This window comes from Anomaloglossus baeobatrachus, chromosome 5 (assembly GCF_048569485.1).
Source record: "Anomaloglossus baeobatrachus isolate aAnoBae1 chromosome 5, aAnoBae1.hap1, whole genome shotgun sequence".
NCBI lineage: Eukaryota > Metazoa > Chordata > Amphibia > Anura > Aromobatidae > Anomaloglossus > Anomaloglossus baeobatrachus.
This window is the reverse complement of record NC_134357.1, coordinates 568,210,539-568,235,157: the sequence shown is the minus strand read 5'-3', so window position 1 is coordinate 568,235,157 and position 24,619 is coordinate 568,210,539. Positions and strand designations below refer to the sequence as shown.

The 24,619-nt window shown below is 49.2% G+C and overlaps 1 protein-coding gene across 1 annotated transcript in view; it reads right to left on the bottom strand.

Annotated features, from left to right (window-relative positions):
- Positions 1 to 256: 256 nt before the first annotated feature.
- Positions 257 to 24,619, bottom strand: part of LOC142313051 (uncharacterized) — a 72,577-nt gene continuing 48,214 nt past the window's right edge. The window contains exons 3-4 of the mRNA XM_075352036.1: positions 9,040 to 9,130; positions 257 to 1,232 (exon numbers count right to left, since the gene is read on the bottom strand). Coding sequence (XP_075208151.1) covers positions 403 to 1,232; positions 9,040 to 9,130 — 921 coding nt within the window. The 3' untranslated portion in view covers positions 257 to 402. The remainder of the gene's footprint in view (positions 1,233 to 9,039; positions 9,131 to 24,619) is intronic.

Sequence of the window (24,619 nt, the reverse complement as noted above, 5' to 3'; positions counted from 1 at the left end):
CAGATTTAATTTTCCAGAGAAGCATTGCATGTCCTATAAGTCTCTTTACCCTGGCATGGCACTCTTCACAAGGAGAAACGTTACCCCTTAAAAAATGTGACATTCATAGCATTATTTCTCATTTCACTAGTTCTATACAAAATGCCTACCAGCTCTCCCAAAATAAGGCAATATCTTAACATCTAAACAAAGAAATATGGATCCAAATAGAGAGACTTTATTATTAAAAGCTAACATTTATTAATTTTTGGTTACAAATTCCACAGAGGTTTACGATGGTTCTCTCTTCTACCTGATCATGTGTGGTGAGCTGGTCTCTTGTAATCATTGAGACATCCTAATTATTTGATGACCATTCCATTTAAGAGGATGTAATTTCACTGTAAAAATGTTTCCAAATTCTCAACATAAAGAAGTGTTTTCCCCTCTGTGAGTTATCAGATGCTTAGAAAGAGTTGATTTATAGGAATAATGTATCCCACATTCTGGACAGGAAAATGGCCTCTCCCCTGTGTGAGTTCTCCGATGTTTAGTAAGAGCTGATTTTTCTATAAAACGCCTACCACAGTCTAAACATGAAAATGGCTTCTCCCCGGTGTGAATTTTCTTATGTTTAACAAGATCCGGTTTCCAAGTAAAACATTTCCCACATTGTGGACATGAAAATGGTTTCTCCCCAGTGTGAGCTTTCTGATGTCTAACAACATCTGCTTTAATTGTAAAACATTTACCACATTCTGAACATGAATATGGCTTCTCCCCTGTGTGAATTCCTTGATGTCTAACAAGAGATAGTTTTCTTGTAAAACATTTTCCACATTCTAAGCATGAAAATGACTTTTTCCCTGTGTGATTCTGATGTCTAACAAGATCTGATTTAATTGTAAAACATTTCCCACATTCTGAACATGAATATGGCTTCTCACCTGTGTGACGTCCCTGATGTCTAACAAGAGATAGTTTTCTTGTAAAACATTTTCCACATTCTAAGCATGAAAATGACCTTTTCCTTGTGTGAGCACTTTGCTGTTCAAAATCCAATTTGTTGTTATTTTGATTAACAGTCTGAAGTGAAGAAGAAGAAATATCAGATGCTAGATCTTTGCTATTAAAGGATGGAGATATGTTTGGGATAACGGCATGTTCTTCATATGTATCTGGTGTAATAAACCGATCATCTGCTTTATAATTTGAAAATATCAGAAGTACATCTGAGCTCCTGGTGCAGTTATCTGCCAAGAAAAAAAATACAAGTATCTATTTTTTTCTTGCAAAAATTTCTAGACAATTTATAGTAAAATTCAATTATCAACTGACCAAGACAGCAGTGCCACCAGGAGTCCTTAATCAAGGGATTAAAAGTTTATAATGTTACATCAACAGATTACAGTCATACACTCCCTTACAGCACTTACTCTAACTATAGCACAGAGTAGGAAAAAGAAGCAGTATAGTCATATAAGAAAATACAATGGTTTTGTAGCAAATGTAGGGCTGGAGTACTACATTCAATTTTATATATCGATTGTAACCTGGTGTAGATTTGTTGAGAACTTGGTGAGGTTTTTACTTTGGTATTTGTAAGCCAACACCAGGAGTTGAACAGGGAGAGGAAAAGTATAATAGTAACATGTACATCACTGTCATGCAATGTTCAGCTCCGCACACACCTGCTGGCATTGTGGCATCAGACTCTGTTCACACTACAGAGTCTGACAAGCATCCTGAGGATTTTTCAGCCAGAGTCGGGGGCGTCTGCTGGTTCAGGTTCACTGGGCTTTAGCTCTGCAGGAGTTAGGTCCTACTCAGCAGTCTGCAGGAATTAAGTGCTCAGGTTGCTGATGCCAAGTGCAGCTCTCACTTCCATATTTGAGGCACTGCCTCCTTCCTGGAGGTGCTGATGATAGCTTCAGTTTTTACTCCAGCGATCCCGGTCCTTTTTGTGTGTATAGTGATCCGTGCTGTGCTTCTGAGTGGTGGATTATGGTGGATTTTATGATGAAGGGTTGTATTGGTGGATTTCCTGATGAAGAAGTGGGGAGACACTTTGAAACGCGTAGAATAAAACCACTTCCATTTGATCTTCTTTGGATTTATGTCATATCTTCGGCAGCACGGTGATAGTTCTACATTTCCTTTGTTCTTGATTTGCTTCTGAGTGGTGTGAGCATCCCCTTGTTGTGTGTTACTTCTGCCCCGTTTTCATTACTCCCTAGTGCACATATAGTCTCTCCTGTGTGTTTTGAGTACTGTGTATGCGAGTTTTAGTTCTCCCTTGTCCATGTTGTCTTGTGAGATTTTTGTCTTTGTGTTTTCCGGTGTGGGTGGTACAGGGGGAGTAAGATCAGGGTTTGGACAGGAGTTAGGGTCACACTGAGGGCTCAAACCTGGTTACTATCAAACCTATCTTCAAGATAAAGAATAACGCAAGGTCACATTCTTAGGGCCAGCCTAGGGGACCCTGTCTCCATTTACCCCGTAACAATTTTTTACCCACTTCTGATTTTGGCATACAAATACTAAACGTAAAAGACACACCAAATACTTCAAGTGTGCAAGTGGTCTCATGGTGTAATTTGTAATGCCATGTGTAGCCAGGCCCACTTCCGCTAAACTGCAACAACTGAAGTAGTTGAATATTAAATCATACCTATTACTTGCACCATAACTTACTGACAATACTGCAGTAATAAATTTGACCCTTTGGCTTTTATCACAAATATTGGAACACTAGGAGCGGTAAAAAAAATGGTTCAGTCTATGGTTCTTGGATTAATCACAGAGTTTAAAACTACATATAATGTATTTTCATTACAGAAAAGTTTGGCTACCTTTATCAAGATACATTTATTTTCTTGCCCAAAATAGCTTACAGAAAATCTCATATGAAGCAATAATATACACAACTAATGTAAATCTGGTCATCTAGGAGAAAAAAAACATTACACTTACAATACCTTTATATGCCGTCAAGTAAATCCATGACTACTTTGTAAGGTACTTATGTTAGCACCATCATGAGTTTTAATTTAACATCAGAGTCCGTGGGTGGGATGATCAGTCTATTCTGTGTTAAAATTACTAATTTGTCAAACTTTGTAAGATATAAATTTAGATTACCTGGCTTTATGAATTGATCATGAGTGCTGGTCCTTGGCTCTGATCTGGCATATGACCCCAAGTATCTTGCCTGACCTGCTGCAAAATATTGTGACTCTGATGAAAAAAGTTTAAAGGCTCATGGAGACGTCCGTGAAAGCAGTCAGAGTAGTGACCACAGTGTGTGGACTGGCCACAGGTCACATGACTTATGCATGACAGCCTCATAGAATTACATGAAGCTGTCACACTCAGATCACATATTATTGTCCGAGGTGGGAGCACCATACAATAATGATGGGTGTAAGGCTGAGGCCACACGGGGATTACTGCGAGTCCTCGTATGACACTCGGCTTACACTCGCAGCATAGCAGGAGCCGAGTGTCATGCGAGTGTCATGCGACAGTCGTCCAATCAAACCACAGTTGCGCTGTTGGGGCAGTGCTGAGAAGGGGAGGGCCAGCGCTGCGCAGGAGAGGGAGGGATTTATCTCCCTATCTCCTCCGTTGCCGGCTGATGCGAGAATCGACATGAATGGGTGCGAGTGGAACAAAATCTCATTCCAACCGCAGCATGCTGAATAGGGCTGAGAAAATAATCGCTCATGGGAGCGGCTCCATAGAGTAATATTGGTCTGAGTGGAATGCGATTTTTTTTATCGCATTCCACTTGCACCGTTTTTCTCACCATGTGTCCTAGGCCTTAGAAAGCAGGCGGTAAGGTCCTGGATGGCAAATATGGGTCACTGAAGTGGCTGGCCACAGTGATGTAAGTCCCTAGGGAAAGTACACCATAGGTTACTGAGATAGTTTTATTTTGAACGTTTTTGGGGTCTGGTATTTAGGAGTGACCAAAAGAGCCTGGGTGGGAAAAGTCACTCCCATACTACAGTCCGAGTCTTACAGGACTAATAACAGATAGCTGGGTAAAGCTCAGCAGATGGTGTTGTGTTGGGACACGAGAAAGACAGAGCTGGTGGATTTTCTGCATTGCAGCCTGAGAGGTTCCTGTAATATGAAGTTGGTGAAAACATTTGATTTGCTTTACGAGAGAGAAAAAGAAAGCGCACGAGAGAGAGAGAGACAACTGTTTTGTTATTCACTGGTGCCGAAGAACATTGGTTTCGCTTTGGAGCTGTAAATTTACGAAGGAGAATACCCTTTATTCTGTTTTGATATAAATCCCTGTACAAATGTAAGTGGCTACCAGAGAGCTGAAACCCTTGCACAAGGATCTCTCCTCATATACAGCACTAACTATACAAAATAAATACCTTGAGTGTTTATCAGACTATTTAATAAAGAAGATTCCTGTCCACTCTGTACCAAGGTTGGTCAGTCAGAGTTTTGTGTGGACAATGTCCCACAAAGAATTTATTCTATGGATCATTGCATATTGGCTCTATCTTGCACACTTGCCTATGGGACAAGGACAGTGTATGCAGTGAGTTATCCATCTTAAATCATTTAGTGGAGATATGGCCTCTTGCCAAAACCCCAAAAGATGAGATAATGGAAACTATTTATTGATTTTGGTTCAGAAGAAAACTGTCGTCTTCCTTTATTTTAATCTGAATTTCCAGATAATGCTTTGAGTTTCCAAGATCTTTGGCTTTGTAGTATTCCGGTTTCATTACGCTCTTTCAAATTAGGAGAGCATCCATGTAAAATAGGACCAATATTCATCTGTTGGTAAGTCTCTGTGTACAGATAGGAGCCTAACTTGTTACAAAACTCATCATTTGTAGAGAATTCAATTTCTTGGTTGTTCCATGCTCTAGCTTTGTGACAGAATATACTTATTACTGTTGATAAAACTTAATTTTTATTAATATACATTAAAAAATTTTAAACGCAAACAAAAAACACCAAAAACCAAAAAATTTCACACAGTGAAAAGTTACCGGAGTATCGTTTTTTTTTTTTTTATCAAATTAGTTGAGGCATTCAAGAAATAGGGAGTATACGACGTTCTTCGACAGATGTCTCGAGCCGTCAATACAGAAGAAGGGCACACGGGGAGGAGTTAGTTAACCTTTCCTTATTCTCACCCTATCAGGGTATATTCCTGCCTACCAATGGAGCACATCCTTAGTTAATCGATGCCCCCATTGCTAGGTGACTCTCCCTTTTCCTTTTCCTATCTCTCCCTCTTCAATTATATTTCAAAGACCTCCCAAAATAACCTTTACAGCAGCAACGAAATTCACCTAATGTATCCAGACACCCAAATTTAGATGTACATATGAGGAAAAACAGGATTGTACAACATAACTAGGAGTATTTGTATCTCCAAAATGTATTAATAAATTGTGAGAGATTCACTAAATTGTCCCTCAATCTACTTTTTCCTGCCTAGCAATGGAGTGCATCCTTATTTTTTAGATGCCCCCATTCCTCGGCGGCTTCCCCCTAATATGCCCTAGATTCCATACTTACAGTCACAGGGCATCGGTCACAAGGACATTTTAATAGATAAGAGCAATGGGGTTTAGCAATAAATTAACACTTATCTGACATTTCTTGTTATGGGGTGCCTAGATACATCCAAAATAAATGGTTCTCAGGATCTCGACACATTTCACTCCATTTTGATGTTGGACGGAGTTCATCAGGAGATTTTTTTCTTTATTCATAATGGCACAATAGCCTCCTTAGATGTTGTAGCCTCCAGGGATCAGAGTGGTATGATCATGTATCTAGGCACCCCATAACAAGGATTGTCAGATAAGTCAGAAAAAATAAGGATATACTCCCTATTTTTTGAATGCCTCAACTAATTTGATAAAAAAAAACAAACGATACTCCGGTAACTTTTCACTCTGTGAATTTTTTTTTTGTTTTTTGGTGTTTTTTGTTTGAGTTTAAAATCTTTTAATGTATATTAATAAAAATTAAGTTTTATCAACAGTAATAAGTATATTCTGTCACAACGCTGAGTTTCATATACTTACCTAAAAATTTCCTTCTGAAATGTTCCATGCTCTAGCTTCAGACCACTGACATTTTTTACGAAGGTTGGACACTCAGGCATCAATTCATCAAGACTGACGTTGATCACACCGATCTTGATAAGGGGGCAAACTTTAGTCAATGGTGTCTGACTCGTTAAGAGAGTCAGACCCAGCTGAAAAAGTGGCATGTTCCTCACCACAAATCTCACTCCATTCAGAGACTTGACTAAGATTTCTAGAGTATGGAACGCAACAGCTGTTATGAATTAAGTGAAATGAAGCGTCATGCCTCCGCTCTGCCTTAGCTTGACTCATTTTCACGGAAGAGAGGAGTTGGCATGAAAAGGCCAAAAATCACAACAGTTTCATGTAACCTCACATTTGCAAATGTTTTTGCACACTTACCAAAGTGTTTTACACCAGATTTCTAGAGTAAAAGCTTTGATGAATTGGGGACTAAAGGCCGCTTTACACGCTGCGATATCATGACCGATATCGCTAGCGTGCGTAACTGCCCCCATCGGTTGTGCGACACGGGTAAATCGCTGCCCGTGGTGCACAACATTGTGTGGACCAGTCACACTACTTACCTGCCTAGCGACGTCGCTGTGACCGGCGACCGCCTCCTTTCTAAGGGGGGCGGTTCGTTCAGCGTCACTGAACCGCCGACCAATAGAAGCGGAGGGGCGGAGATGAGCGGGACGAACATCCCGCCCACCTCCTTCCTTCCTCATTGCTGGCGGGACGCAGGTAAGGTGAGGTTCCTCGTTCCTGCGGTGTCACACATAGCGATGTGTGCTGCCGCAGCAACGAGGAACTACATTGCTAGCTGCAGCAGCAGCGACAATCGAGAATAGGGGGGCATGTCACCGATGAGCGATTTTGAACGTTTTTGCGACGATTCAAAATCGCTCATAGGTGTCACATGCAACGACATCGCTAAAGCGGCCGAATGTGCGTCACAAATTCCGTGACCCCAACGAGATCGATTGAGCGATGTCGCAGCGTGTAAAGCGGCCTTAAGTCTTTTAATTTTTCATCCTTGATTTCAGATGTATTCTGATAGTCCATCCTGCATAGCGATTTTTCACATAGCTGGTAGCTCTGTTGGTGTCTACTTTTTAGTGCCAATTATGTATTTCATTTGTTTGTTTTTTTCTTCAGATTTTAGCCATTTATTGACTTACTGTTCTGAGAACTGAGGTACTATATATGTCTTCCCAAGATGTGTGATCATAAAAATCAACTGTGCTTGCCTTGTATTAAAGACGTACAGGTGATTTCCCTTTTGTTATTTTTCTTGTTGAACGCCTTTGTTTGTATAGCTATGTTCATGTGTATCTGGTCACCTGAAGTATTTGGGCCTATGCTGACTTCGGCCATTTGTTCAGAAGTAGTGTGATCATTTTCAGTCTTCCGTTGTTATTTCCTGTGATGTCATCACAACAACTTTTGGATCTTTTTTGGAGGTTCCTCATTTCTATTTTCTTTATGCTTTCTAGAGATCTGTGATCCAGGTATTTATTTGTAAGAACACAGTCATTTTGTCTGTTTATAGCGTTTAAGTGTTCCTATACTTTATGATAATAATGAGAAGCCTTTAGCAGTCATACATTTTACGAATTGTAGTGTCATGCTTGGACAAGGGAATCTCCGGCGCACAGCGCCACACAGAGGTACAACGGAGATAGAAAGGGATAGGAAGGCCCTGACGATAGGGAGCGTTGGTCGGGATACCTCATGATGCTAACCTGTGTCTGCACCCTGAATCCCCCTATTCTCCATATACGAGTTCTTCTCCTCGTCGCCGTCACATGCCTAGTCGCTATCTGTCCCTCCACTCAACTTGGCTAGTGCAAAGACCTGTGAGTGAACTAGACTTTCCCTCTACAATAGTCCAACATGAGGGAAGGTGGACACAAAGGGGAACATAGACAAAAAGGATATACTTCAACTTCAGACACCAGAGCTGCAGGCAACAAGACTCCAGCAGCTACAAGAAGCTTCCTTCAACCAAGGTGGTCAGTTCAGAATTAATCTCTCTTTCTATAACTTGAGGTGATGGGACATGTGACTATTTAAAGGGAATGGGAGTGGTCACAAACTGGTTTCACTAACAACTAACAAACTACCAGCAAGAAAAGATTCCTTAACCCTTGCTGCACTAAAAGAAACAAATACATTTAATATCCAGGGTCTCACAAGGCAAGATCACAAATCTCCCCAGGATAAGAGACTCTCATGACCAATAGTCATCCTTTAAGTCTGGAATCATACAAGGGGACTTTCAGAAATCCTTGTATAACTGTTTAAATACAGACCATGATGTATGGAGTAGCCAAAGGTCTCCTGACACGAACAACACCAGATGATGCTGCAGAAATTGGAAACGTGGCCCATGATAGACAGATGTGTTAAGCTGGCCTAAATGCCATTCTAATAATCTCCATATGAAACATATATTGTAATTTTGACCTTTTTTTACCTCCTCTTGAGAATGTATTATGTTCTCTTTTCTATATTTCACAATCTTAAAGTGTAGACATGAGAACAAAAGCAGCTGACCCAACATAAGCTCATTATAATCCACAGCACGGAGGAATTCGCTCCCGCCCAACGTGGCAACAGGTAAATCCAAGTAAGAAAGTCCTCCAGCCGAAGGTTCAGATAAAAATAATTGTAGTTATATTTCCAAAGCTGTAGAAAAACATGGATGGCATCTCCAAAACGCATATGTTGATCTATGGCAGCTCAGCAAAATATACAAAATGGAACACACAGTTCCAAGTTCAACATACAGATCAGAATTTATGAAAAAAATTTACCTTTAAAATAACCTGATAAAAATAAATCTAAGAAAGTTTGGGTTACTCTTACATAGTTTCTAAATCAGATTCTTGTACCAGTAAAATTCATGAAATATGTAAAATACTACACACAACTGTATCAGCCAGTGAATATGTAGAATATTGTGGTTACTACTCACCTGGGTAGTCATATGTAGGAATCTCCTCTTTACACCGCTCATCACCCCTCACATATGTCTCTATAATATTAATATGAGGCAGATCTTCACCCTGAAACAAATATGGTGAAAGTCACAGACAGATGGAGAAGTCCCATCTATGATCAGCTCTAATCCTGCCATCTTCACCGTTCTCATTACATAAGTATAATGTGTTGATTGTCACAAGGTTGTGCTAGACACTACTAGTATGCAGTAAATGGAGAGATAATCAAACAAGGCGGGATCATAAACCAGGAGGGCAGGACAGTACACGGGGGGCAGATGGAGACGAGATCGAGGTACAAGCCAAAGGTCAGTGTTCCAGGAGAGTACATACAAGATACAGGGAGCAGGTGAGGACGCGATCAGAAGGAAGTCTGAGGTCAGAACCTGGGAAGTCACAACAAACAGGGAAGGAAAGGTAGAGACGGCTAAACTGCAGTCCGGAGTCGAGAGACCAAGATCTGAACACTGAGCACCATGAGAGCCAACAGCACAACTGTAAACAGGAAGTACAACTGGTGGCATTCTGAGCTAACATGCTTCCTAAACAATCACTGGGAACGAGAAGCATCTGCGAGAGCACCTCCAAGGACCAGTGTGAAACCCAGTGCTGTGAAACAACCAGGAAAGCATTCATCCTGCAAACGCTCTGCACCATAGGCAACATATACTGGCTCTGAAGGAGAGCATGGCAAAAGAATACAGAATGTTCTGCAGAATGGAATTGTGACATATAAAACATATAATACTGGTGGATAAAACAAGAGTAAGCACAAGATCTTCACAGCCATCTACACATCATAGGAGATTTCATGGCACCTTCTCTCCATCTACCTGATGATCCTGAGGAACATCGGGGGTCTTCTTGTTTACAGTCCTGTGGGAGAAGAGGACGGGGACATCTCTCTGGTGTTGTCCTCTTACTGGATAGAACTGGAGGAGACACATACAGGGACTGAATTCATTCCTTACATACAGATAATTATAGGCTGTGTGTATTTAGTCCTGTCTATTACCTGGTGATGTGAGGGACTGGGGAACCTCCATCATGGCGTCCTTGTACAGATCTTTGTGTCCTTCTAAATAATCCCACTCCTCCATGGAGAAATAGACGGTGACGTCCTGACACCTTGTAGGAACCTGACACATACAATGATACCGTCACCCCCGATCCCTTCATAGCGTTACTGTATAATGTCCCAGCATTCCCAGCAGTGTCACCTCTCCAGTCAGCAACTCAATCATCTTGTAGGTGAGTTCTAGGACCTTCTGGTCATTGATGTCCTCATGTATCGGGGGGTGAGGTGGAGGCCCCGTGATTGGGCTCAGGAGTCTTCCCCATCCCTCAGACACAGGGGCCTGACAGCGCTCACTAGAGGTCTTCTTCACTACTGTGTAATCCTGGTTATGGAGAGACACAGTAAGAAATCTCACTCCAGACATTTCCAGAGTCCTCACCTCTCCAGTTCTGTCCATCTGTTATTCCCATAGATAAGAATGGTGTAATGTGACGTCATCAGAATCTCTCACCTCTCCAGTAAGCCGGAAGAGGATCTCTAGGGTGAGGTGTAATATCCTCTCCGCCATCTTGTCCCTGTCTCTAGCCATCCTTGATGGGTCAGGAAAAGTCTCTTATTTAGAAGCGCTTCACCTGGAGAATCCGATATTGTAGAGACCTGAATGGGGAGAACAAATGCAAATAATCCACTATAAAAAGTACAAAGGACGTCACATGCTTCATAGGACAATTTCAAACAGAACCTCTAGTGACACATTCCCTACAATGAGGAAATGGGAGTCATTTTGGACACAAAAATGAAATAAATGGGGCAAAACAACAATTTTCTTGGAAAATGTTTTTTTTTCTTTTCACAGCTCAATGTTATAAAAATTCCGTGAAGCATAGTAGTATCAGAGTGCTCATCACACCACTAAATAAATTCCTTGAGGGGATGTAGTTTCCAAAATGTGGTCACTAGGGGGGGGGGGGTACTCCACTGTCTAATTACATTAGGGGCTTTGCAACATGGCTTCCGTTATCTAATCCAACATATTTTATGCGCCTAACGTCAAATGGTGTTCCTTCCCTTCCAAGCCCTATAGGGAATCGTATTGAAGAGAAATTACACACCAAATTTTGTAGTCCATTTTTTTCTGTTACCCCTGTGGTTATGTAAGGTACCAGGGAGGGGCAGTCATTGGCGAGGGTTGTAGTTCTCTACTCACCCCAGCATATTACATACACGGGGGGGCAGAGTGGTGTATGCGGTGGGTGTGGAGGTGGTACCTGCCTGCAGCTACTCTTCTGCGTCTTCATCCGACTTCTCAGGGTCCGATTCACTACAATCGGAATCACACCCCACACTCTCAATAACGAGTCCACCACCGGTTAAAACCGTAACAACTTTACTAAACATTCTTTTAGCACACAGCGTCCATTTCTTTAAGGAAGTCTTTACATCAAGCTCTTTTACAGGCATTTTTTTCTTTACAGAACCCACCATTTCAGCGGTTTATCCTTAACTTCCTGACTCAAGCCCTAAGCATAATGGCTGGTCCAACGGCTCGGCTCTCTAACAACGGATGGACTCCTGATGATGCCCCCACTGCAACTGTGTTCCCACAGGTACTTACAGCTGCAGGCCTCAGAAAGGGACGCTCTCCTCCTTTTCTCTCTCTTTATTGGAATTTCGCTCATTAGCTGAGGGGCTCACACTCCACTTCAGTCTCGTTTACTCCTTCTCTATGCCTGTCTTCACACACCACCTGACTCCACTCTGCTACATCTGACCCTGCACATCTTTTCTCTTCTTCTTGTCACTGCTCACTGTATTTCCTTTTCGCTATCTGAACTAACCAGGAAGCTACTTTTCCCTACATCTCCTGCGCTGGTGAACTATCCTCTCCCTTTTAACCAATGCCATCCTGTCACTCCCTCTACATTCCATTACATTAAGAAACCCAGTGACAGCCGGTGGTGACTGGCTACAATACATGGGGGAACAAATGTAAAAATACCATACATTAAAGGGAACCTGTCGGGTCCAATATGCACCCACAACCACGTGGAGTTCTGGGTGCATGTTGCTAATTCCTGCCTAACTGTCCCTGTATACACTAGCATAGATAAAGAGATCTTTAGAAAAAATATTTCTAAAGATCTTTTATCGTATGCTAATGAGCGAGGGGACTAGTCCCAAGGGCGGTTTTCCTTGCTAGTCAGCCCCATTAGCATGTTAATACGCTCTTATGGGCGTGCTAACATGCTAATGAATGAGCAGTGTCAGAGGATGATCTCACTCAGGACTCCACCGCCATCGAATCCGACAAAGGATTTAAGCTCAGTGCGCATGACCCCGGAGTTTGGGTCATGCGCACTATGAAGCCGGGTGTACGCATCTTGGCTTCAAACTTAAGTAGTGTGGGATCATGCGCACTAAGCCGAAATGAAGCGTCAAACGCGATTGCAGCGGAGAGGTGAGTGAGATCATCCTCTGACGCTGCACATTCATTACCATGGTAGCACACCCACAGGGACGTACTAATATGCTAATGGGGCCAACTAGCAAGGGAAAAAACGCCCAGGGGACTAGTCCCCGAGCTCATTACCATATGATAAAAGATCTTTAGAAATACTTCTATCTATTCTAGTGTATACAGGGACAGTTAGGCAGGGATTAGCAATATGCACCCAGAACTGCTCGTGGTTCTCTGTGAATATTGGACCTGAAAGGTTCCCTTTAAAATACACATCACTTTCATATTTCACTAAAGTGCATCAACTTATCATCACATTCTAGAACATTCTTCGAGGGCGGCAGGCACTGGACACTCTCTTACAATTAGAGTTATTACCTGATATAGTGACACTAGTCATTGAAAAATTTGGCCGGGTTCGGAAGGTAAAAACAGGCTTCAGCAATGTGTGACGAGATAGATGTGGGTCCTCCAGTTTGGACATTTAGAGCATATTCTGTGGTTACTAGTGATGAGCGAGCACTAAAATGCTGGAGAGCCTCGTACTCGAATCGACCCGGTCGGACAAGTTCGACTCGAATACATAATGTATAATGGAAGTCAATGGGAAACTCGAGCATTTATTCGGCAGATCCTCCCAAGAGGGCTGGGGAGGCAGGAAAGCAATGAAGCGCACGGAAACTCCTGGCAGAGGAGAGTGAGCTGAGCATCGCACTCCCGAGTCTTATATAACATCGGCCGGCCAATCACAGTAATGCCAGTAGCCAAGATGGCTACACCATTATCATGTATGGCAGGTAATCCATGCGTGTTGACATCAACAAGAAGAGATATAAGTTCTGTCTCCTGGAATTATCTGTCCCCAGAATGTACAAGCTCCGAGCGCTAATAACGGCCCTTCATACATCTACATCAGAGGGCGAGGAAGGAGACCTGCACCCCGCAGCGTGACGTCACAAACACACCGGGAGGAAGGGGTTAATAATATGGAGCATGCGCCACAATAATAAAGACTCTGCACCTACCTCCACCTGCAGAGCCGCACACTAGATATATGGCTGCTCTGTGCTTACAGGACCTGTGATGATGTCACATGGAGGGGAGGAGTCAGGGGTCACATGATCAGCTCCTCAGTGTATGCAGGACTCTGCTGTGCTGGGTGTCATGGTGCTGGATGAGGGGAAGTTTATGTGTGGGGTCAGGAGGGGTTTATAGTGTGTATGTAGCAGAGCCGTGTGTGTACGAGGTGTACGGAGCCGAGCCGTGTGTGTACGAGGTGTACGGAGAGGAGCCGTGTGTGTACGAGGTGTACGGAGCCGAGCCGTGTGTGTACGAGGCGTATGGAGCAGAGCCGTGTGTGTGCGAGGCGTACGGAGCAGAGCCGTGTGTGTACGAGGTGTACGGAGCAGAGCCGTGTGTGTACGAGGTGTACGGAGCAGAGCCGTGTGTGTACGAGGCGTATGGAGCATAGCCGTGTGTGTACGAGGCGTACGGAGCAGAGCCGTGTGTGTACGAGGTGTACGGAGCAGAGCCGTGTGTGTACGGAGCGGAGCCGTGTGTACGAGGTGTACGGAATGGAGCCGTGTGTGTACGAGGTGTAGGGAGTGGAGCCGTGTGTGAACGAGGTGTAGGGAGCGGAGCTGCGTGTGTACGAGGTGTAGGGAGTGGAGCCGTGTGTGTACGAGGTGTACGGAGCCGAGCCGTGTGTGTACGAGGTGTACGGAGAGGAGCCGTGTGTGTACGAGGTGTACGGAGCCGAGCCGTGTGTGTACGAGGCGTATGGAGCAGAGCCGTGTGTGTGCGAGGCGTACGGAGCAGAGCCGTGTGTGTACGAGGTGTACGGAGCAGAGCCGTGTGTGTACGAGGTGTACGGAGCAGAGCCGTGTGTGTACGAGGCGTATGGAGCATAGCCGTGTGTGTACGAGGCGTACGGAGCAGAGCCGTGTGTGTACGAGGTGTACGGAGCAGAGCCGTGTGTGTACGGAGCGGAGCCGTGTGTACGAGGTGTACGGAATGGAGCCGTGTGTGTACGAGGTGTAGGGAGTGGAGCCGTGTGTGTACGAGGTGTAGGGAGCGGAGCCGCGTGTGTACGAGGTGTAGGGAGCGGAGCCGTGTGTGTACGAGGTGTAGGGAGCGGAGCCGTGTGTGTACGAGGTGTGCGGAGCGGAGCCGTGTGTGTACGAGGTGTACAGAGCGGAGCCGTGTGTGTACGAGGTGTACGGAGCGGAGCCGCGTGTGTACGAGGTGTAGGGAGCGGAGCCATGTGTGTACGAGGTGTAGGGAGCGGAGCCGTGTGTGTACGGAGTGTCGCGCCCAGGAAACGGGGTACTTGGTATCGGGCGGTAATGACTGGAAATGTCACTCGGGTGGCCGTTGCCCGGTCCCGTGCCCTGGGGCTTTTGTAAAAGGGGAGTATTTACAGTTGAGATAAGAGTTAATGTTCCTGTGACGCCACCTGCGGGTTTCGGTTAATGATGGGGAACCGACCCTGCTGAATGTGGGTACTCCCAGAACTGGTGGTGATTGTGTGGCGCCCCTGACCTGGTCAGGCGCCACTGGGTACTGCACCCATGCTTGGTCAGTACCTTCAGGTAATCCAAATGCTGAAATAGGGTGTGTACGCACAGACACATAGTGACCAGGTCTCACACACCATTGAGGGGACCCCTGGGCAGTCCCAGGAGGGGCGTGCCTCCACATCCAATCAAGGGGTGCGGTAGAGAGGCTGGAAGCTAAGGTGGCAGTGGCAGTCAGGAAAAGGAGCTGAAGGTAGCCAGTCTGAAGTGAGGAAGCGCAGTTTGCGGTCGCAAGAAAAGGACGTGCGCGGACACTCTAGTCAGACCCTGTCCGTGTAGTAACCATTGGCGGGGGAGAACGGTCACCAGAAGTTGGACAGAAAGACGCTGAGGAAGTCAGCTGCTAGTGTACGGAGACATCTGGGGGCTAGGCTTGAGCCTGAAGCTATCTACTTTGGTCCACGCTGCCAGCAAATGGGCCAAAAAGGGGAGAAAAGGCAGTTGTGACTTCCCTGGATGAATCCCATGGTACTTCAAGTCAGGGGTAATCCGAAACAAGAAGGGCTAGGAAGGCGAGTAAACGGTTACCCTTAGACCAGCCTGAAGGATACCTGGTTCTGTGTCGCCCTGGGCAAGCCAGGGGACACAGGTCACACACCACCACACCCTACATCCCAGGTAGGAACATCTAAGCTAACCAAAAATCCTTGTTGCCTTCCTCCAGAGACTGATGATACACACCAGGGGGTGGGCCAGGCGGTTGGCTCCGCCCACCGAGGAGTTCACAGCTCTGGAGGCGGGAGAAACCAGGCAGTCAGCTCAGGGACGAGCTTGAGTAAACAACAGAGTCTAGTCAGGGAGGAGGAAGTGGAAGGAGTGGAGGAGTAGCCCAGACAGGGCTAAAGTAAAGAGCTAAGTGAAAGTGAAGAAAGAAAAGTAGTAAAGGAGGAAAGCAAGAGTGGTGACAGAACAGAAAGAGTGTGCAAAGCCTGAAGAGTCCAGCTGTGTGCAGGGCAGGTCAGCAAGGTCAGCAACGGCGGTGACTGTCTGAAGGGGGACCGTTTGGAAGTTCCTGGAAGGACCCCATAGGCTGTGTGCCCGGTGGTCTGGAGCAGTGTTCCGAAGGACAGTCAGCACCAGGGCAGGGGCCTCTCGGACCCCGGCAAGGCTTGGAGTCGCCGTAATTTGCCGAATCCGTCAGTGAAGGGGACGTAGATCCCCCAACAACCAAGTCCCGATTGAAGGCAACAGCCCAGCCAGTGTAAGAGAGACACCGCCACCGCCAAGGCACCAGTTTCTTAGGGCCAGCGCCTGCGGGCAAAGAGTAGAGCTCGTCCGGTCCAGCTTGAAGCCGGGGAGCGGGTTACCGGTGGGGACCCATCGCAACCAACAAATACACCAAGGTGCTAGGAAAAGGGACATCACCGTCACCTACCGGGAGAGCAAGTGCAGCCGTCCGTGGGACCATCTTACCAGCCGTTTGGTTTACCGTAAAAACTGTGTCAACGTCTCAGGCTGAGTGAGTACCACAGTGCCGCAAGGCACAGCGCTGCCCCCGCGTCCCTGCGCCCACCAGGCCCTGCACCCCCCAAGCCATCACCGGGCCCCGGGATCACCAACCCCTACCCACGGAGGGGCAACACAACACCTGGCTGCTCCGCATCACCATCCCCGGGATCCCCATCCAGAGCAGCGGTGGTGCAATCACCACAACCGTGGGTGGCGTCACGGACAATAAACAATCCCCACACCCAACCAATCCCTTTCACTCACGGGTGAGGAGTGCCGCTCGAGAAACCCCCGGGATCCGGCCTACAACTCGAGCCACCACTGAGCAGCGGCCGCCGGACCCGAGCAGAAGGGGGTGAGCGTAGTGTGCTGACACCCTCCTCCCGCCCGCGACAGTTCCACCTGGTTTATCCCAGCATCGCCCGGGCTACCTCACAAAACCAGCTGAATGTGAGTAAACAAGTTGAAAGACACTTTGGACTGTGACTGAGTTATTCTGCGACCTGTTGTTCTACACACCCGAGCCCCTGGGGCCAGCCTCACTCTCGGGAGGCCACACCATTCTGCTGCAGATTCCATCAGCCCCAGACGCTTGTTAAACTGCAGTGGTGGTCACCCATAAACCTGACAGCAAATCGAGAGTGGCATCTCGACTCAGATGTAAATAACCTGACATACCTGTCGCCAGAGAAGATCCCAAAGAGAAGTCCCTGCGGCGTCCCTGGAGGTGGAGCGGTGTCCCTGAGGCGACCGTCGCATCGGTGGGCGACACAATTGCAACAATGGTGTTAGGCCCTCCGCAGGTAGGGCCGTGCCTGGGAGACGTGAAGGGCAATAACTGAGGCCACACAAGGTTGTAATAAACAGTCTCTACTCACTTGGACCTAGGGGTTGCTGGTTCAGGTCCCTGGAGTATCAGTGCCAATGTAGTGACCCAGGTTGCTCTGTCCTCTGCACTCTCTGTAGATTGACTCCTCGTAGCCTGGAGTGTTTGGGGCCCGACTGTTCCTTTTGGGGTACAATCTCCTTCTCCGTACAGCGGGCAGTGCAGACCCTGTGGGGAGGTAAGTGTCTGAACCCCGATCCTAGTTTACTGCTGATGCCCCCGGATTATTTGGTTCGGTGAAGTCCATGAAGGTGTCCTCACCGGGCATGTATTTATCAAGCCGTGTAGAACTGGCGCCTGATCTAAGGACCTGTGCCCCGTGCGTGCTCCAGTCCCAGCAGTACTTGTTGTGAGGCAAATCCCGGGATATGAAGATGAATTATGACTTCCAGTCATAATCGCTCATCACTCCCTGGCAGTGCCCCCCTCCCTTCTTGTTCTCAATGTCCAGCATCTGTGAAGGTGTTACACCTCCATGGCCATCTCCTGTGATATGGAGATGAGATGATGTGGGAACAATGGACACAGGATGACTCCCTGCCGTGACCCTGTGGTAGGAGCTGCTATCTAATTAGCAAGCTTGGAAGTATCCAGACAGAACGACTCCAGTAAAAAATGGTTCATATCTCGCAAGCCATATTTCCGATAAATATGGCAACCATAAAAATGGTGTCTCCGCATGCGGACGATGCTGGCACACCCTTTTTATGGGAGCGGGAGCTTGGGAAATACCCCAGGCGTGATATCAGCCAATGGGGAACTAGTAGACAAGTCATGAGTCCTCTCATTCTGTAGCTAAATTCATAACTGTCACAATGAGAGCATTGGCGTCCGCCTACGACGCTCCCAGGCCAAGTTATGGCCATATTCCATGTTGTGAATTTTGTCCATAACTCCAGCCAGGGGTGGAGCAGTGCTCCCTCTGAGGTCACTAAGGTAGGAGGGGACCTGGATTTGCCCAGGTTGATAACCCTACTTCGGCCATTTTCCAGGGTTCTTTCGCTGGGGGTCACGTGCAGGAAACATCTGTGGGAGTTCCTAGAAACCTGGTCTACAGCGCCCCCCTGTGGCCAGACGCACAAGGTAACTGATTGAATTGCATACCTGTTTGTAAACCATGCTTTATCTGTAACTGTACTCTGACATATGTATATTCTGTAGATCCCCTATTGTATATATTGTAGTTTCTAGTGTGCTTTAGGCTGATTAAATTATATAATTAATCTTGGGCTGTTCTGTTATCTCGATCTTGAATCCCACGTCTGTGTGTTCGGCTAATAGTTACCGTGAAGCGGTTGGTGGCAGCGAGTTTGTGCCAAGGATTATTGTGGGGAGGCCAGTGAGATTCGGGGAGGTTTTATATATTCCGCCCGCGGAGGTCGGGGGAATATATACCCTACTCTCACCGGGGACCCTTCAATAATCGGCATAAGTAGTATAGCGGCCTCCTTGCTTATTGTCGGGCAATTCCATAATTGGCCTGACTATAAGAGGGGCGCTAGAGAGCGCGTCACGTGCTCTGTCTGTCGGTCGGGAGGTATAAAGGAGGGGTGACACCCACTTGTTACCCCCCGATTGTGACGTACTGGTAGCCAGCGCGGGGGATTTCTGAGTGACCCCCCCGGTGGTTTGTGACATATTGGTGGCATAGCGGTGGGATCGAGATAATAGTGTGTGTGAGTGTGAGACCCATACTCCCAGACACTAAAGACTGCCTGCAGCAGCTGTGGCTGCTGGGGTCTTCAGACTAGCTCAACACTAGAGTGTCAGAGTGCAGATACTGTAAGGTGTGTGGAGGCATCAGGTGTCAGTTCTGTGTCAGTGACCAAAAGTCTGCAAGAATGGCTGATGGCACCAGGAGCAGAGCTAGGCAACTGGCCAATGCTAAAGCAGGAGCCGAAGAGAGGGAGGACGGTGCTGTGGACAGTAATGAGGAGGTTGTCCACGAGCCCTCCAAGAGCCCGACGCCAGAGAACAGCTCTGCAGAGGACATTGCACAACCTGGCACTGATGGACAAGATGAGGAGCAGCTCACCCAAGGGTCCTCAACGAGCCAGATGCCAGTCCTCCGCTCTGAAATGGACAGTGAATCCCCTGGCTCTGCAGCGTGCCGCAGATCACCACTTGCCAATCCCTCCGGCCTGAGAGGTGCAGAGGCCCTCCTTCAAGCTGCCTTGGCCAGGCTTATGGCTGGAGACCGGGATACCTACGAGATACTCATGGCCGAGCGTGGGCGACAGGCAGCGCGTGACGCTGAGGCTGCGGAGCGGCAAGCAGCGCGTGACGCTGAGGCTGCGGAACGGCAAGCAGCGCGTGAGGCTGCGGAGCGGCAGGCAGCGCGTGAAGAGCGAGAGCGAGAGCGACAGGCAGACCGTGACTACCAGCTGCAGCTAGCTCAGCTCCGGCCCTCATCAGCCACATGTGACCTTCAAAACACCAAACTTCCAAAGGTCCGTGTTGAGGACTTCCCAGTGCTGGAGAAGGATGGAGACTTGGACTCTTTCTTGACTGCTTTTGAACGGACTTGCTTGCAGCACCATCTGGACAAGGACCAGTGGGCCAAATACCTGACCCCCCGTTTAAGGGGTAAGGCCCTGGAAATCCTTGGGGACTTGCCTGCTGAGGCAGATCAGGGCTACGACACCATCAAGCGGGCCCTGATCCAACAGTACAACCTCACTCCAGAGTCCTACCGCAAGAAGTTCCGGAGCCTACAGAAGGGACCAAAGGACTCCTGGGCTGACCACAGGCGGGCACTTGCCCGAGCTGCCGACCACTGGACCCAAGGCCTGCAGCTTTCCACCGGACCGGAGATCCTGGACTTGTTCATCACGGAGCAACTCTTGTGGAACTGCCCTGAGGATCTCCGCCAGTTCATCCGAGACCAGAAGCCAAAGGGATCCACGGCTACAGCTGCCCTGGCCGATGACTACACCAACAATCGGGCTCCTGAGGCCAGGAGAGCAGCCACCAGCAGCACCTGGAGAGGGGGTAAGATGAACTCTGCGACTGCCCCACCTGCCCCTAGACTGCAGGGGGTGTCCCCCTCAACTCCCCTCTCCAGGCCCGTGGCAGAACCAAGACGGTGCCACCAGTGCAACCTACCTGGACACTTCAAGGCCATGTGCCCTCAGCGTCCCAAGGCCCCGGCTCCGTCCCCGTCCCAAGGGCCGCCCAAGGTGTATTGTGTGGGTGGGGGTGGTGGTAGGTCCCTGGACAGCTTCCAACCTGTCACCGTCGGCCGGTCTGTGACCATAGGACTGCGAGACAGCGCCTCGGAGGTGACTCTGGTGCGGCCTGAGATGGTGTCCCCCCAAGACTTGATCCCTGGAAAAACCCTCGCTGTCTCCGGGATTGGAGGCATTGACCCGGCGCTGCCTGTTGCTGACATTTATGTGGACTGGGGCGCAGGGCGAGGGGTGAGAGAGGTGGGGGTAACTGATCGGATCCCTGCAAACGTGCTACTTGGGACAGATTTGGGGCAGATAACCTCCCAGTTTGGGCCCCCCCCAAGGGCTGAACCTTCAGCCAGTACTGACATGACTCCTGACAATGTTAATGTGTTATCTATGAATGATGTGAGAGAGGGGGGAGTGAACTCTGATATTTCTGCTTGCACAGACACCATAGACACACACACAGCTGCAGCTGTGACAGGGGAGGGGGTCAGAGAAAGGTGTGACAATGCCTCTACAAGTAATCAGCCTGTGAGCTGGGATCTGCTGCCCTCTGCAGGGATAAGCAGAGAGCAGGGTGCTGCAGGGGGAGGACCAGTGTGTGGGGTGGGGGCTACCACAGCAAATGTGGGGTCCCCAGAGATTTCACAGCGGGGTTCTGTTGCTGCAGGAGGGGAACAGGCAGGTGAGATTGGGGCCGGTCCAGGAGCGGAAGTGCTCCCAGGTAAGATCTCGGTGCATGGTTCCCCCACAACCGGGGTGTCAGGAAGCCAGGTAGGTCTGCCTGAACCGGCGACTTGGTCAGGAACGGAGGAGGAGCAGGCACGACCCACGGTCGCAGCGGCTGTGGCCGCTGTCACCCGCAGTGGGAGTGCTGGAAGCCAAGGGGCCTCCCGGAGGTCCGATAGCTCTTCCCCTTCTGACCAAGTGGCAGCCGAGTCAGGTGGAGGCCAGGACACAGGTCCCGGGGTACTGACCGAAGATGTGACAGTCTCGTCGATTCTGGCCACATCTAGTCAGGGGTTTCAGGCAGCGTTAGAAGCTGACGACAGCCTGAAAGCTCTTAAGGAGCAGGCGGCACAGCCTCCCTCGGACTCGGACCCGGAGCGAGTGGTCTGGGACCAAGGACGGCTGTACCGGGCCACGGTCCAGCAGGGTTCACCGGAGGCGTGGCCCAGGGACCGACAGTTGGTGGTACCCTATCCGTTCCGGACGGAGTTGTTGCGGATCGCACATGAGATTCCGATGGCCGGACACCTAGGGATCGCTAAGACCAAGGCCAGGTTAAACCAGCATTTCTACTGGCCAAAAATGGGGGCCGATGTGGCTGCCTACTGCCGTTCGTGTGAAACCTGTCAGAGAGTGGGGAAGGCGGGGCCACGCCCCAAAGCCCCACTGGTATCTCTGCCCATCATCGATGAGCCTTTCAGGAGGGTGGCTGTGGATCTGGTCGGCCCGCTGGCCATCCCCAGCAGCTCCGGGAAACGCTTCATACTGACGGTAGTGGACTATGCCACCCGGTACCCAGAAGCAGTGGCCTTGTCGTCCATTCGGGCTGACAAGGTGGCCACCGCATTGCTGGAGATTTTCTCCCGAGTGGGTTTTCCCCAGGAAATGCTCACTGACTGGGGGACCCAATTCATGTCCCAGCTGATGGAGGCCCTCTGTAAGCAAGTCCAGGTGCGACATCTGGTGGCCAGCCCGTACCATCCACAGACTAATGGCCTGTGCGAGCGGTTCAATGGCACCTTAAAGCAGATGCTTAAGATGTTGGTCGACTCCCATGGGCGTGACTGGGAGCGGTATCTCCCACACCTGTTATTTGCTTACCGGGAGGTTCCACAGGCCTCAACAGGATTCTCACCGTTTGAGCTCCTGTACGGGCGACGTGTGCGGGGCCCCCTGGCTCTGGTGAAAGAGGCTTGGGAAGGGGATTTGGCCACCCCTGGAGTGTCGGTTATCGAGTATGTCATGCGCTTCCGGGACAAAATGCAGGCCTTGACGCAACTGGTACACGACAATATGGCTCAAGCCCAGGCCGATCAGAAGCGTTGGTACGACCAGAACGCTTGTGAGAGGACCTACCAAGTGGGTCAAAAGGTGTGGGTACTGGTCCCCGTACCACAGGACAAGCTTCAGGCAGCCTGGGAAGGCCCATACCTCGTGTACCAGCAGCTCAACCCTGTGACGTACCTGGTCACCCTGGACCCTGCCCGTGGAAGGCGGAAGCCCTTCCATGTGAACATGATGAAGGCACATCATGAGCGGGAGGCGTGTGCGCTCCCCGTGTGCAACCTGCCCGAGGAGGGAGAAGCGGAAACCCTCTTGGATATGCTAGCCCAGGTTAGGGCCGGCGGATCCATTGAGGATGTGGAGGTTGGCCACCAGCTCTTGGAGGACCAACGGTCCCAGCTGTGGGCCACCCTCCTCCCCTTCCGGGGGTTGTTTACCAACCAGCCCGGAAGGACTGACTTGGCTGTCCATCACGTGGACACTGGGGATCATCCCCCGATCCGGCGTTCAGCATATCGGGTCTCCCTGGAGGTGCAGCAACACATGCGCCAGGAGATTGACGAGATGCTGAAGCTGGGGGTGATCCAGGCATCCAACAGCGCTTGGGCCTCGCCTGTAGTCCTCGTCCCTAAGAAGGACCGAACCACTCGGTTCTGCGTGGACTACAGGGGGCTCAATGCTGTCACGGTCGCCGATGCGTACCCAATGCCACGCATCGATGACCTGCTCGATCAGTTGGCCGGGGCTCAGTACCTGACCATCATGGACCTGAGCCGGGGATATTGGCAGATCCCCCTGACTCGCAAGGCCAGGGAACGCTCTGCCTTTATTACCCCATTTGGACTATACGAGTCCACGGTGATGCCATTCGGGATGAGGAATGCCCCTGCCACTTTCCAGCGGATGGTCAACACCCTGCTCAAGGGACTTGAAGGGTACGCGGCCGCGTACCTAGATGACATTGCCGTCTTCAGTCCCACCTGGGAGGACCACCTAGAGCATCTAGCACAGGTGCTCAGGCGGATCCACCGGGCAGGTTTGACCATCAAGCCGGGAAAGTGTCAGCTGGCCATGAGCGAGGTCCAGTACCTCGGTCACCGGGTAGGCGGGAGAACACTGAAGCCCGAGCCTGAGAAAGTGGAGGCCATCGCATCCTGGCCCACCCCCAGGACCAAGAAGCAGGTGATGTCCTTCTTGGGGACCGCTGGGTACTATAGGAGGTTTGTTCCACGCTATAGTAGCCTGGCAAAGCCCTTGACGGACCTCACCAAGAAGAAGCTGCCCTCTGCAGTCGATTGGACAATGGACTGCGAGACAGCCTTCCACGCCCTAAAGGACGCCCTGTCCAGCCCGCCCGTGCTACAGGCAGCCGACTTCACGCGGCCGTTTGTAGTACAGACCGACGCCAGTGACTTCGGCCTCGGTGCGGTGCTCAGCCAGGTGGACTCTGCGAGCCAAGAGCACCCAGTCTTGTACCTGAGCAGGAAGCTGTTACCAAGGGAAGTGGCCTATTCCACGATGGAGAAGGAGTGCCTGGCCATAGTGTGGGCCCTGCAGCGTCTGCAACCCTATCTATACGGGCGCCACTTCATCGTGGAGACGGACCACAATCCCCTCAGCTGGTTGCACACCGTCTCTGGGACGAATGGGCGATTGTTGCGATGGAGCCTTGCGCTCCAGCAATACAACTTCACCATTCGCCACAAAAGGGGCCGTGACCACGGTAACGCAGACGGGCTGTCCCGACAAGGAGAGGTCGCGGACGGGCGCACGGGGGAACACCGGAGTGTGCTGCCCCCTAGCGCCCTCAAAAGGGGGGAGGTGTGAGGCAAATCCCGGGATATGAAGATGAATTATGACTTCCAGTCATAATCGCTCATCACTCCCTGGCAGTGCCCCCCTCCCTTCTTGTTCTCAATGTCCAGCATCTGTGAAGGTGTTACACCTCCATGGCCATCTCCTGTGATATGGAGATGAGA